General features: G+C 37.0%; 1 protein-coding gene across 1 annotated transcript; it reads left to right on the forward strand.

Annotated features, from left to right (window-relative positions):
- The first annotated feature begins 7,007 nt into the window (after positions 1-7,007).
- Positions 7,008-12,873, forward strand: B9d1 (B9 domain-containing protein 1). The gene is made up of 3 exons (XM_067779604.1): positions 7,008-7,278; positions 7,356-7,589; positions 12,744-12,873. Exons 1-3 carry the CDS (start codon positions 7,008-7,010, stop codon positions 12,830-12,832), a joined length of 594 nt encoding a protein of 197 aa, XP_067635705.1. The 3' UTR covers positions 12,833-12,873.
- The last annotated feature ends 370 nt before the right edge of the window (positions 12,874-13,243 follow it).

Consider the following 13,243-nt stretch of genomic DNA (forward strand, 5'->3'; position numbering starts at 1 on the left):
AGTAAATAATCAGAACACAAATTTAGGTATTCAAGAGTAAAAAATATTTATTTTTATCGAAATTGTTACATTATGTATGGAATGGTGTAAAACAATCAATACATAAAGCTACTTGACATTAGCCGTGTTTTTTAACACGCGTATATCCGTTTACGCTTAAACTTTATATGGACTGCTAAGCGACAAACTTTAAATACACCTCTGAAATTGCTGCGCCAAAATTGTGTCCTACTAAATTTCAAAACGCATTATACTCAGATGTAACTGAAATACACTAATTCTATGTATTCTATGTGTGTCCACAATTCATCGCAACTGATTCAGCTATATGTGATACCCATGGCCATCAGAGCGTTGTGTCTCCGCTTTTCGGTACACCCTGTTGCTGTAGCTTGTTGTGTAACCACTGCCGCTAGATGGGTCTCCTAAGCATTATCTAAGCGAGGATAGGCGTTTTTTTACACGCGCAAACGACGTGTAAAAACGCGTGTAAAAAAAAAACACGGCTATTGTTGGCAAATGATTTTAGTCCGTTTTTCAATTTTCCTAAAGTGGCATCTCACGCATCTGTTTCGGCCGCCTTTTTCAACTGGAAGATGATCTCCAACATTTTCGAAAACTTTGCCATTCTTTGAAATCCTACCCTGTCTTCTGGTTCGTTTGTACAAATATTATGATCGTCCTTGACTAATCAACTGTTCAGCTGAATTTACTATGAAATCGATAAATGGCATTTTTTTGCGAGTGACTTCTTGATTCAAAATATACGAATTATAAACACTGGTCATTAGTAATCTAAAAAATATTTTCTTCCACCATTTCGCACTTCTTCTATCTAAATCGTATAAAGTAATCACTTGATCTGCATGATCTACGCCACCCATATATTTGTTGTAGAAAATCAAAGCTTCAGGACATTAAATATTTTTAGTAGTACCATCTTTTATTTTTCGAACTGTGGCATCAATAGTGGCATTGTGGCAGTTGCTCACAAGAAGCACGTCTTTTGTGTCTTTCCACTTGACTGCCAATATCCCTTCATCACATACTGCTGTTTCGCATTCACATATTTCTTTTAGTTTAGTTTGAAACTTAGGTGTATTTTTACTTTTTGATATAAACGTTCCCACAGCAGGAAATTTTATAGTGTCAAGTAGACGTGTTGAAGTGAAAAAACGGTCGAAAAACAAAGCAACGTTTGAACTCGTAATGGTTTCTGCCAATTTTAGAAACACACGCTCTCCCAAGGTTCCATCAGTAACTTCAGTTTCCCGTCCACTATATATGTTTGTGTCATAAAAATACCCGGTTTCTGCATCGCATCTTGTCCAAAGTTTGATTCCTCTTTTGATAGGTTTCAGAGGGAGATACTGTTTCAGACTGGACCTCTCTTTGAATGTCGTCATTGGCTCATCAATGGATTGAAATTTGCTGTCAGTTCTCGCTTTCAAAAATGTATATTTCAAGCAGGATACAACTTCTTCAATGTAATACATTTTTCATGCATCTGAAGGTTTTCGGGGTCACAGAAATACAATTTTGATATCAGTAGCATAAAACGATCTCGAGAAATGCATTCTGATATTGCTGCGTTCCGGAGGGATTTGTGCGAGACCAATACTGATGTATTCGTGGTACACGATTATATGACATTATCAATGAACAGCCCAGAATAATTTTTATATCTCCTGGTGATGTCATCTTTGCATTATTGAGCTTCTGTATAATGACTTATCTGCATTATGAGACTCTTTGGAAAAAGTTTATAAAAACAATCAAGATTGGTGGAACCTCTGGTCAGGTTAACCATTATAATTTACTTGTCCTCTTGAGACAGTGACATTTTTGGGGAAAAATTATCAATACCGCCGTGCCAAATACACTTACTATTGCTTGTTGATTGTACAGGAGCTCTATCAGTGAAATTTGCATCTTCAGAGTTGTTATCACTATCTTCATTTACCGCTTGTACATTTTCGAGCATCTGGGTATCTTCATCATCTGAGGAATCCGTGCTATCTACTTCAGAAGATATGGAGGCATCAGAGACTTTATAATCTGTGTCACGGCTATCGTCACTGTCGTGGACAGGGATCCACCTCCATATCAGATGAATTATCAAGCTCGTCCTCAATTTCTTCGTTAGTCAGTGGTCGATTCTTCCTAAAATTATTTCAATAACAAAAACTAAATTCATTTGATAGAAAACTGCTGGGACAATTACATCCCACTCTACCGCACTGTAGGGATGTATATGTCCCAATGCAACAAAACAAGGTGTATATGCATACAGATCAATTTATTCTTATATGTAAATGTGACATGCAATTTACCTTTTCCTTTTGTAATGAGAAACAGAAACATTTTTCACTAAACCATTAAAAAAAACTTAAAATATTGCTTACATGTGTATGCACCAAGAACTCTCTTACACTTATGACCGTATACCAAGTACAAATTAGTTAGGTTATGTTGACCGAAGCACGTTTTGTGAAGTACTGTCTACAACCTACGGTTTAATCCCATCTCAGCACTTTTAAAGCGAATAATTTTCGCTCCAGTAATTTGTGAACATTCTTTGGGACTTATATATCCCCGCAGTATTGAAAGGGTTAAAGCAAAGCGTGTGGCAAAGCATTCTATTCATTTTAACCCTTTCAGGCCCGCACCTGAACCGGCTATCAGAAATTTTGGAAATATCGGATCACTAGATATTGAAAGTTGATTATAAGCAACGTTGGGCGTTGAAGAAGTATTTCATGTCATTAGAAATGAAAGCGAGTTTTTGAAAACTATCTTTTAATCCTTTATTTTTAAGAAGATTTTTTGGTAGTATAATCACTTACTTATGATACATTTTTCACATTTTGATAAGGGTGTTCCTGTCTTACAAAGACGGCATCGACCTTTGTCTCCCCATACAACCCAATGTTCATTTGCATCATATATCTTCGATTTCGGTGGATCATATTGTTACGAATATTAGCGATTAGAACTAAGGAGTGCTGCCGTCCCTAAGCCGATGCTAAGCAGTGACGTGAATGCACATCGATAATTCAATCATTATGTATCTACATAAACGAAACAATAACTGCGTCTACATATATGTACCATGTACGTATACGAGCAACGGAGAGTCCTATAAGTATGCAATGAGAAAAACTATAAAATTGTGCAATTGTAGCTACAGCTGAGAAGTTTGAGAGCTACTGGACTAGTAGATTCTGCAAGCGCCTAGAGGATGTATAAAATTGTGCAATTGTAGTTACAGCTGAGAAGTTTGAGAGCTGCTGGACTAGTAGATTCTAGAAGATGCGAACGATGAAACCAGGAGAGTATAAAGGGCGACTGTTTTAGAGGCGCTGGAATTCAGTTTGATTTGAGTTGTCAAGCAGTTTCGATTAGGACGATATCTAGCGAGCAATAGCAGTATTATTTTGAAAGTCAGTTTCATTTAAGCTATCAGTTTGGTTATTAAGCTATTCGTTGCACAGTTTGAGTGTTATTGTGAAGTATTTTAATAAAGGCCATTTTTCCATTATTCAATATTGGAGTTATTTATTCAACAGTTTAGCCATACGAATCTAGCAAAAGGGCAAATAAGAGGATTTGCAGCAAATTCGTTACAATTGGTGTCAGAAGAGGAATTGTTGAATAAATTCCAGAGGACAACAAGGACATGGCAAAGTTCAGTGAATTGAAGATCCAGCAACTAAAGAAGGAGTTGGAGAGCCGTGGATTGAATACAAGCAGCGTTAAACTTGAACTTCAGGCACGGCTACGAGAGGCAATGGAAGCAGAAGGAATTGATGTGGAAGAGTATGACTTTCATCTTGATGGCGAGGAAATAACAAAATGGAAGAAACACCGCAGACAATGGCGAACACAGACCTGAACATGATATTGGCTGCAATATCGGCACAAACGTCCGAAATGTCATCACAAATATCTACCAACATGTCATCACAATTGGAATGACAGGAGGCACGCATTTCAGAAATGTCGACACAGATAACATCCAAGATGGAAACTCAGCTGGAAGAACAGAAAACATATATGGCATCCAAGATGGAATCACAGGAGACACGTATTGCAGAAATGTCGTCAGAAATAACATCAAAGATGGAAACACAACTGAAAGAACAAGAGGCACGCATAACAGTACAACTCGAAGAGCAGGAAGCGCGTATATCATCAAAACTCGAAGAGCGTATGGACGAGAAAATTACGCAGTTTGAGGAAAAAATCGAAGCCGAGGTGGATGCTTTGAGAGGTCGTATACAGGATTTGCAATTACATCGCCCAGCTGTTTCAGCGAGTAATCCAAAGGTAAAGACACCATCCTTTGACGGTTCTGTTCCTTTTCAGGTCTTTAAGCTACAGTTTGAGAAGACCGCAGCAGTGAACCAATGGAATGCTGAAGATAAAGTTGCAGCTCTGTTCGTGGCACTGAAAGGGCCTGCCGAGGAAATCTTACAGACGATTCCAGAGTACGAACGGAACAGTTATGAAGCATTGATGGCTGCTGTAGAACGAAGGTACGGAAGCGAACACAGGAAACAGATGTATCAAATAGAATTGCAAAACCGTTACCAAAAAGCTAATGAGACTTTGCAAAAAGGGCAAATAAGAGGAATTGCAGCAAATTCGTTACAATATGTAACTTTACGTCGTTTTGTACTAGAACTGGGTGCAAAAGGAGACGGAGGTCATGGTATCGAATCCATTTTCTCTAGTTCCACGTTATTTCTACTGGGCCTTCTTCTTTTCCTTTGTAAGGAGCTTGAAGAGGGCGGGGCAGCATTTAGCAACTCATTCGCTCCTTCCATTTGAAATTTTATAAGTGGCATATGCTCTGCATTAGGCTCTACCATTTTGAGGTGCTTGCGGTACAAAAGCCAGGAATTCGTAATTGCCGTTCCCAAACACCAGTAAAAGATTCGCATGTACCATTTAACAAATCGATGTTCGAAAGTTCCATAAGCATATCAGAGAGATCAACTCCCACCATGTGCTTGTTGTATTCTGATACAATAGCTGGGGACAGGCGCATAGCCAGAAAAAAATTTCGGGGGGGGGGGGGGGGGGGTTGGACAAAAGTGTCAGTAAATAATAATTACCTGTAAACATACACATATTTATATTGTTACATATTACATAGGTATTTATATTTTTATTTATTTGAAATTTTTCTTTCTTTCTACAAAACAATATTTATTTTTCTTGTTTGTTTTGCCATTTTGTTTAGGATTTTTCATGAGGTACTTCAATAGTAGAGTGGATGTTGAGTAGAGCCAGCCCATTCATCCTCTCCTGGCCCATTGTATTTCTTAGATAAGTTTTTAACCTTCGAAGGGAAGAGAAAGAGCGTTCGCTAGGAGCAACGGAAACTGGAAGCGTTGCAGCAATTTTTATATATCGATGTACCGTAGGGAAAAAAGACATGGAACAATTATTTAATGCATCAATGAACGTGCTTGGTCGCTCCTCCTTTGGGATTGTCAAACAATGCCTGAAAAAGTTTTGCTATATTTTTTATTATGGCGCAATAAAAAAAAATATTCTTGATCATATTTTCATTTGATTTACTTGATGAGAGATTTCTTTCATTATTAATTATTCTAGTACAGACGTATATTTTTGCTATAATTGCTTGTCTTTTGCGCTCCAACGGTTCCAATTGGCTCATCTTCAACAAATGTAGATAACAAATGTACAGCTTTGTTGTCCAACCAGCGAACTGTAGCAATCTCATGTTTTACTTCGCACTTCATATCGCAAGATCCTCTGCCAAGCACTTCATCAGAAGACTCGTGCCAATTTAACTCCAGAGCTGCTTTTATATCTGCTTTAGAAAGTCCTTTGCGTGGTTTGTTTATATCTTCGATTCTAATGTTTTTGCTATCACCGTTGCACGAAGTTGCTTACAAGCACCTTAAGAAAAGAAAAAATTATAGATTCCAACTATGCAACTTGTTTTTAAATATTTTAATGCTTACTTTTAACTTCACCTTTTAGTGTTACAACTGCGTAATTAATTTTTTAATTAACTAATTGTAAGTCTTTTTAATAATTTTTTTTTGTTTTGCACTAAAATTTCAGCACGCTCGATATGATCGACTAAACTCCGAATAAAGCATCACCGTTACGTTAATCGCCACACAAATGACACTTTTTTGTTGGTTTTCTTTTCTAAGAACTGTAAATAATCAGCTCGATGCATGACTTGAAGAGTTAAAGTTCATGCACATTATACGACGCGACATGTAGCGACACGTTCCAACAATATATTCGCGGCATTTTTGCCTAGAAGGTCAACTTGGTTGTGTCGTGTCGTACGACTGTCGCTAAATGTGCATGGCTCCATAAGAATACATGCAAAGAATATTTTGTCGCTACATGTCGCGTCGTATAATGTGCATGAACCTTTAAGGCTCCATTACTGATACTTAGCATAGACTTGACTTGACTTGAGAACTGTCACTTACAGTTCTGTTAAATGAACATTGCATGTTACTGATTACTCAAACCTTAGCAACACTTAACTTGACTTAGAAGTCTGTTGAATTTTGATTTTCTATTTAAGTTCTAAGTGACGTTTATATTTTGAGATGCCATTTGTTTGTTTCCATTTCATTTTGACATTTTGTCATACAAATTGACATTTATTGATTATGATGTCAGATTGTATGCGCTAAGTGGAGTATAATCGTGGCTAAGTTGCCAAGTTTGCCAAGTCAAGTCAAATCTATGCTAAGTATCAGTAATGGAGCCTTTAGTTTTGTTTGGTTCATATAAAACGGTACAAAAACTCAAAGTTGCTTTTAAGCAACTTTGCAGTCGAAAGGGTTAAGCTTTCTTGACAATGGTGTTACCATAACAACGAATATAAAACAAACAAACGGAAATGCTAATTCAATTCCAAATTAATACGTTTGTAATAAAAGTGTTGAATAATTAAATGAAAGTTAAGCAATTGTTTTCTATATTTCTCGTATTTTCCTGTTATGACGGAATCACCAACAACACCAACAACGGCCAGCTGCTTCAATGTTTTTTTTACCGGCCAAATTGAAGCCTTGGATTTTCCTTTGGGTCCTAATGCTCCGGAAGTATTTTGTCGTTATGAAGTCATTTCTGGTCCCGATTGGAAGTTGGTATCCGGTCTGCAAAAGGGCATTACACAGACAGCATCAAATAAAAGTGGATATTTTAAAGATAAAATTTTTCTTAATTTTCCCTTGGAATGGACATACAAAAGTACAACGCCATTTGGATGTAAGTAAAACATTGCGTTCATGGTGGAATAACCATTACGTTAAAACAAGTCTTTCTATGCCTACTTTTTACTAAAGGGCCACAATTGATAATTTGTGTGTACGGCAAAACACGTTGGGGCGCCGAAACAGGGCTTGGTTATAGTCGCATTAATTTGCCAGTATTTTGCTCACAAGCTAATGAGACCATAAGTGCTCCAATAATAATACCTCGAAATACCAATATGGTGTCCGAGTTAGCTAGCTGGATTACTGGTCGTAATCCAGAATTAAAGGATCCAACAGCTTTGCTGAGTAGCGGAAAAATAAAAGGTAAATTGGTGAAATTTCCTGAAGTGTATTAACATTTTTCGGTGGTCGATTTTTTTTTGTTTTTGTTAATCACTTTGGTTGACATAAAAAAAATACCATATTTGAAAATTTTTTCGAAATTCGATTTTTTTTGGTTTTGCTGCCGAGATTTCTTCCCAGGTTTCTGGGCATTCAACAGGAACTGTTTGGTTAGCATTTCATTTCTCACCCTAATGGGGAGTTCTTCCAGTGAGTAGTCTTTATGCTTGGCGAACATTTCGAGGACGCGTAGTATGCAATCGGCTGGTCAATTGCTTTGTAAGCGGTATGAGCGTTTCTTTATCTTTTCCCCAAGTACTGCCAGCAAGAGCTATGGATTTTCGGTACAATTGCGGCTGCATGCCCACCAAAATGTAGATCCTGATGAAACGTCGCACCCAGGATTTTGGGGTGTAAGACAGTCGGCAGCGCAACCGCATTTAATTCGCCGCCCTCCCTCCTAATACGGTTTCAGTACTGGTGTAAGTGTGTAAAATATATTTCAAAAAACTAACGAAATAAAAACAAAACGAGCCAGGTTGTATTTCGGCATGATGTAATAATTGCATCCATGGTGGAATCACCAGGTGAAGTAAATAAAAAGAGATAGAAAATATACGCTATCTGAAATGGTAGTGATGTATTTTCAACGGTCAGGATAGGGTAAAATGTTTACCCGCTTTGCAGAAGTAGGAGTAGAGAAACAAATGACTTGCTACGAAAGCCATTACAGACTGTTTTTTTCAGCATATCAGTGCATCCTTATGTCAATAAAAAGAGATACACAGGATCAGTGCGAGCTTATATTACTTTAGGCATCGAATAAAATAAAAACTTAAACTGCGATGAGTAGTAAAATTCAATAATGCGTCTAAAGTAAACTGACCTCAACTTCAACTGCAGTTGAAGCTTTTATCGAAAAACCGGACATAAGTGGGAGAGGTGTTATCCATTATATAGTTGAACTGTAGGAACTTTGCGCACTTAAATGGGTTTCGGGTTTGATGAAAAGTTTTACAGTCACACTTGGAAGTGATCGTAATACTTTTAAATGTGTTTCGATCTCTAAAAATCCATTGTTCTTTCCATCTGCTCTGTTGATTTGACATTGAGAGTCGGAAGTAAAACATATGACCTAATATATCATACAAACTTGATCAGAAGATCTCCCATAAGCTCTTGGCAGTTAATTCATGATGTATTACTAATGTTCCCAAGTTATTATTTACTAAAATATGTCAGGGGATATAATAGGAGTCGGCCTAGAACCAGAAGGTGCTAATCCGATCCTGCGGGATTCATATATTCTAAATTACAATCCATAACTGTAACATTCCTCTTATCTTAGTGGTCTAATTTTTAGGCCAAAACAACAGTAGTGAGTAAAAATTTTTTGTAACTGTATTTAGAAATCCATTGTTTTAGCGAAGTGTTTACATAAATAAGGTGTAATACGACAGTTTTGGTGTTCTTGCACATTTCTCAAAAGTTTTCAGTAGCGCTGCACAGGCGAAAATCCTTGTTGGATATGACGCGAATTCAAATAGTTTGTTTGAACAGTTTCAATTTTTTTTTTTTTGAACAAATTAAACATACTTATATAATGGAAACATCAATAATATGAACGCAATAGTTAAGCACGACCTTACTTATGGAAGCCCACACCAAAGATACCCAAATATGAATCTCTGTAATTAAATTCGGTAAAGGTCCATCGATATTCACCCCTACTGGTTTAGATGAAAAAAAGTACTAAAACTACCATATTTTACTTCTGAAAAATGCAAAAAAACAACACTTTTTCGGGGTCAACATTGGTGAAAATTTTTCAGATAGCCGAATGACGGAACAAAGAAGAATTTAGAGCGAGACAATTGACGGCTTACTTCACCTGATTATTCCACCATGATTGCATCATGGTATTTCGACGTGATTCATTTACACGATGTAGCTTTTTTAAAAATGTGACACTCCGCACTCATAGTTGTTTTTAAGAAGAAGCTGAGAAGGGGGAAAAATGAAATCCACTTTTTCAAAAAGGCACAAATTCGACAAAAATCTCCTTTTGAGACACGACGATTGAAAAAGCTTTAGCTAACGGCTTTGTTAGAGAATGTGACCGTAATAAACAACCTGTCATAGATAAGTCCTAATATGGATATATGGACTGCGGTTTAGGAGCTGAAAGCTTCTTAGCAATTTGTCAGCCCGTCTTTCAAACTCGGCTAATATCAAGGCGAATTTATACTAGGTGGTGGCAAAGCGAATTGAATCAATTCGCCGTTCAGAAGAATGTCAAGTCAAAAGAAAATTTTCATAGATTTCGATTAACTGACATTTTGTTGTACAAGGCTTTGTGTGGAAAATTATCAAGGAGAAGCAATCAGCTGTTGGGATAACACCACCTCTACTGAATTCGCCTTGGCTAATATCTTCCAAGCAGAAGTCCTGGGGTCTTATTCTGCAACTATATTCGAAGAAAAATGCATTTCAAAAGCTTTGAAATTAAAAAAACTTTTATCCGAAAAAAAAATGGCTGTCTTGTTTTGATTTCGAATTCAAAACACATTGCGAGCATTTTCTATTAGCAATATAGGAGTATTACATATATGAGTACTAAATACTTTTTCCCCAAAATTATTTTTTGTATACTTTCATTGCGCCTAGATATGTTAAATCAATTGAGGAGTTGGGTGCAAATTGAGTTACATAATAACACATCTGAGCACTTACTCAAGCAGCGCTCCTTTACGCTTAACTCCCCCATCACTTCGCCTAAGATCGTCAGCAGCTGCAAGAGGTCGCTTTAGGCTGCAGCTAACTACGCAGCTGGCACCGAAGGATGCAGCATAGGTGGTCGAGATGCATCATTTAAGAAAATAAATCTTTAGGATCATTGCCACAGTCACTGGCCACTGACCTGCATGAATAAAGAACGGAGATCCTTTTTTACAGCATTGGCATGAGCTACATCGAGGAGAGCTGCAAAGAAAAGTAACGCAATGCTTTTAGCTATGCCCAGCTTGAGCACACGCTGGGTTTCAAACTATTGGAAGTTACACACAGCCGGAACTTCCGGAAGTTGCTTAGTACTCCGTAACCGAGATCTGGAAGTTCAAACGGCCGAGCCATATGTTTTGAAAAGAGCGCCGAACAACAATTAACATTTTTTTCTGAAAAGTAAAACTTTCAGTACTGTCTCAACGTTTTGTTCATTTTTCAGAAAGGAGTTTGAGAAGAAATTACACTTTTAATTTTTAGGGAGTTTGGAATGTGAAAAGCACAGGGTGGTCTAAGGCTACATGGGTAACCTTTAATAATTAAACCATGGTATTTCGATAGGTTTTTTTGACATTCGATGGTTTTCGTGGTTTTTTCGTGAAATTGTCAAATATTATGTTTTTATTGCTTATATTAACCAAAAAATTAAAAAAAAAAACCCAAAGAACGACCATCGAAAAATGTAGATACACTTCAGAAAATTTCACCCAAAAAAGAAATATTTATTCAAGTATAGACCAGGGTTCGTATCGTGTTATACGATCACAGATGAAAAAGCAATTTTACTCAAATGATAAATATGAATCTGTTAAGCTTTTCATAAAAATGATAACTCATTATGAATCTAAAAAGTACTTATAGCGTATTACCTCAATCCGAATAACCATATCAGTGCTATTGCGATGATCGCATAACACGACACGGGCCCAGGCCTGCGTAACGATATAAATAAAAATATTTCTCTTTGTTGATTATATGCCTTACATTTTCTTCTCGAACACAAGCAATAATTTCCATAACCGGGATATCGAGAACTCGACAATATTGATGCACTCCTTTTTATTACTTTTTAGCTTTTTTTTTTTGTTCATTGTATTGCCTTTGCCAATGTTACTTCACGCAAAACTTATTCATATAATTTTCTTCATAATATTCAAATTTTTCATCAAGAGCTCGGCTTCTCGCTAGATTCTCGAAATACTTGCGACATTCATCTTTATCGCGAGTTTTTTTTTCGCCCGAACATATTCACAGTTTTTGTTCACCCTATCGCAGAGGGTGGCGAAAGAATTTTTCGTGTTCGAAAAAGATTTCACCTTATCGGCAACTCTTTGTTCAGGCGAAATGGACAGCGGGGAAACCCAAATTTGTTCACTTATATTTTACAGGCGAACGAGAGCAAAACAAAATGTAAGTAATTTTTTGTTTTCAAATTTGGTTCTCTTATAATTATATGTACTTTTATTATTAGAAATAAATCAATAAATATTGCACAATCGGAAGCTGAGTGGAAAAAAGTGAAATTCCTGTATTGCTAAGTATGTAAATTCTATTTTTTAAGACATTAGCTATCATCCGGTGCCAAAATCCTGAGCCAGATAAATAATTTTGCATGTAAATGCAGCAACAACGATTTGAGCCAGATAAATCAAGATAGAAGTCTGGTTCAATTTGTGAGCCAGATAATTTGTTAATTACTTCTTTTTAGGTTGGCAACGCGGCCTTTAATATACCTACTTTTTCAAAAATAGATGTCGCTGCTTAGCCTTTCGTCGTATGAGTTAAATGAAAAACAGCGGCGACATCTGCCTATCACATTTCACGTGTGCGAAAATTTCACGACATCTGCTTCTCAAGTCTCTCAATGATCCAGAGCATTCCCGTGAGAATTGAGCGTGAGCAGGAGCTGTAAAACTCACTGAAAGACGGTAATTGTGTACAAAACAAGTGTGATATCTTATCCGTCAACTGCCTGACAGGATGTTCAAGATGGCTACTTTTTAGTGTTTTGACAGGGTGTTCAATCTGTCGTCAGCCTTAGGCACAATGGCTCCCTAGTTTCTCGAATTTCATTGGATGTATTCTATGTATTCCGAGGCTTTTTATTTTTGGTTTTGTGGAAACTTTCTCTTGTGCTTCAGAAGAAATCGTAAGCACTATATAAAATTCCCAGTGCATTAACTTGAGAAGCTCGCGAGCTTTGCTTTACAAGTATTTCGAAAATCTTCTTGAACAGATCCTCTTCTTGAACAAACTTGAGAATTCGTAAGCTCTAGTTGATTATAACAAAAAAAAAAAAAACATTGCAACGGAAATTATCTGAAACGTTTGAGGAATTTCAAATTATTCTTCTAGGAATTTCAGCGGAATCGTATGGCGAAATTGTCTTCAACCTTTCAACAATATTAAGAGGTACAAATCGGCTGGGATACGACTGGTCCTAAAAAATATATTTATCATTAAGCTTTCATATTTTAATTATAACATAACAATGACACAAAATAAAAAAATTGGTCCGTTTATTTGACCGGGCATTTATCGACTTGTGAACATTAAGAGGTAGGGAAAACATTTGCTACTTGTAATTGGTTGTTATGGATACGCATTTTCAGCGGAAGCAGTAAGGAAGGCGGTCGGCATGATGTGTTGGTGCACAGTGGCTAGTCATTGTCGGCTGGGGCGGGTCCTTGCCAACCTTACTGTTCCTGCGCCATAAACAGAAAAAAAAGTCATATCATGCCTTTAAAAAAACTGACAAAAGCGCGGAACTAATTCAAAACGCTCAAATGGAATAAAACAACATCCGGCCGAACCGGATGTCACGGACAGACCGTTACAACATTCAAAAATTTAAA

This window comes from Eurosta solidaginis, chromosome 4 (assembly GCF_040869045.1).
Source record: "Eurosta solidaginis isolate ZX-2024a chromosome 4, ASM4086904v1, whole genome shotgun sequence".
Classification (NCBI taxonomy): Eukaryota; Metazoa; Arthropoda; class Insecta; order Diptera; family Tephritidae; genus Eurosta; species Eurosta solidaginis.

Coding starts and splice junctions, on each gene's coding strand:
- B9d1 (XM_067779604.1), top strand. CDS start 7,008: ATGACGGAATCACCAACAACACCAACAACGGCCAGCTGCTTCAATGTT. Junction 7,279..7,355: donor AAGTACAACGCCATTTGGAT/GTAAGTAAAACA, acceptor TTTTTACTAAAG/GGCCACAATTGATAATTTGT. Junction 7,590..12,743: donor GAGTAGCGGAAAAATAAAAG/GTAAATTGGTGA, acceptor TTATTCTTCTAG/GAATTTCAGCGGAATCGTAT.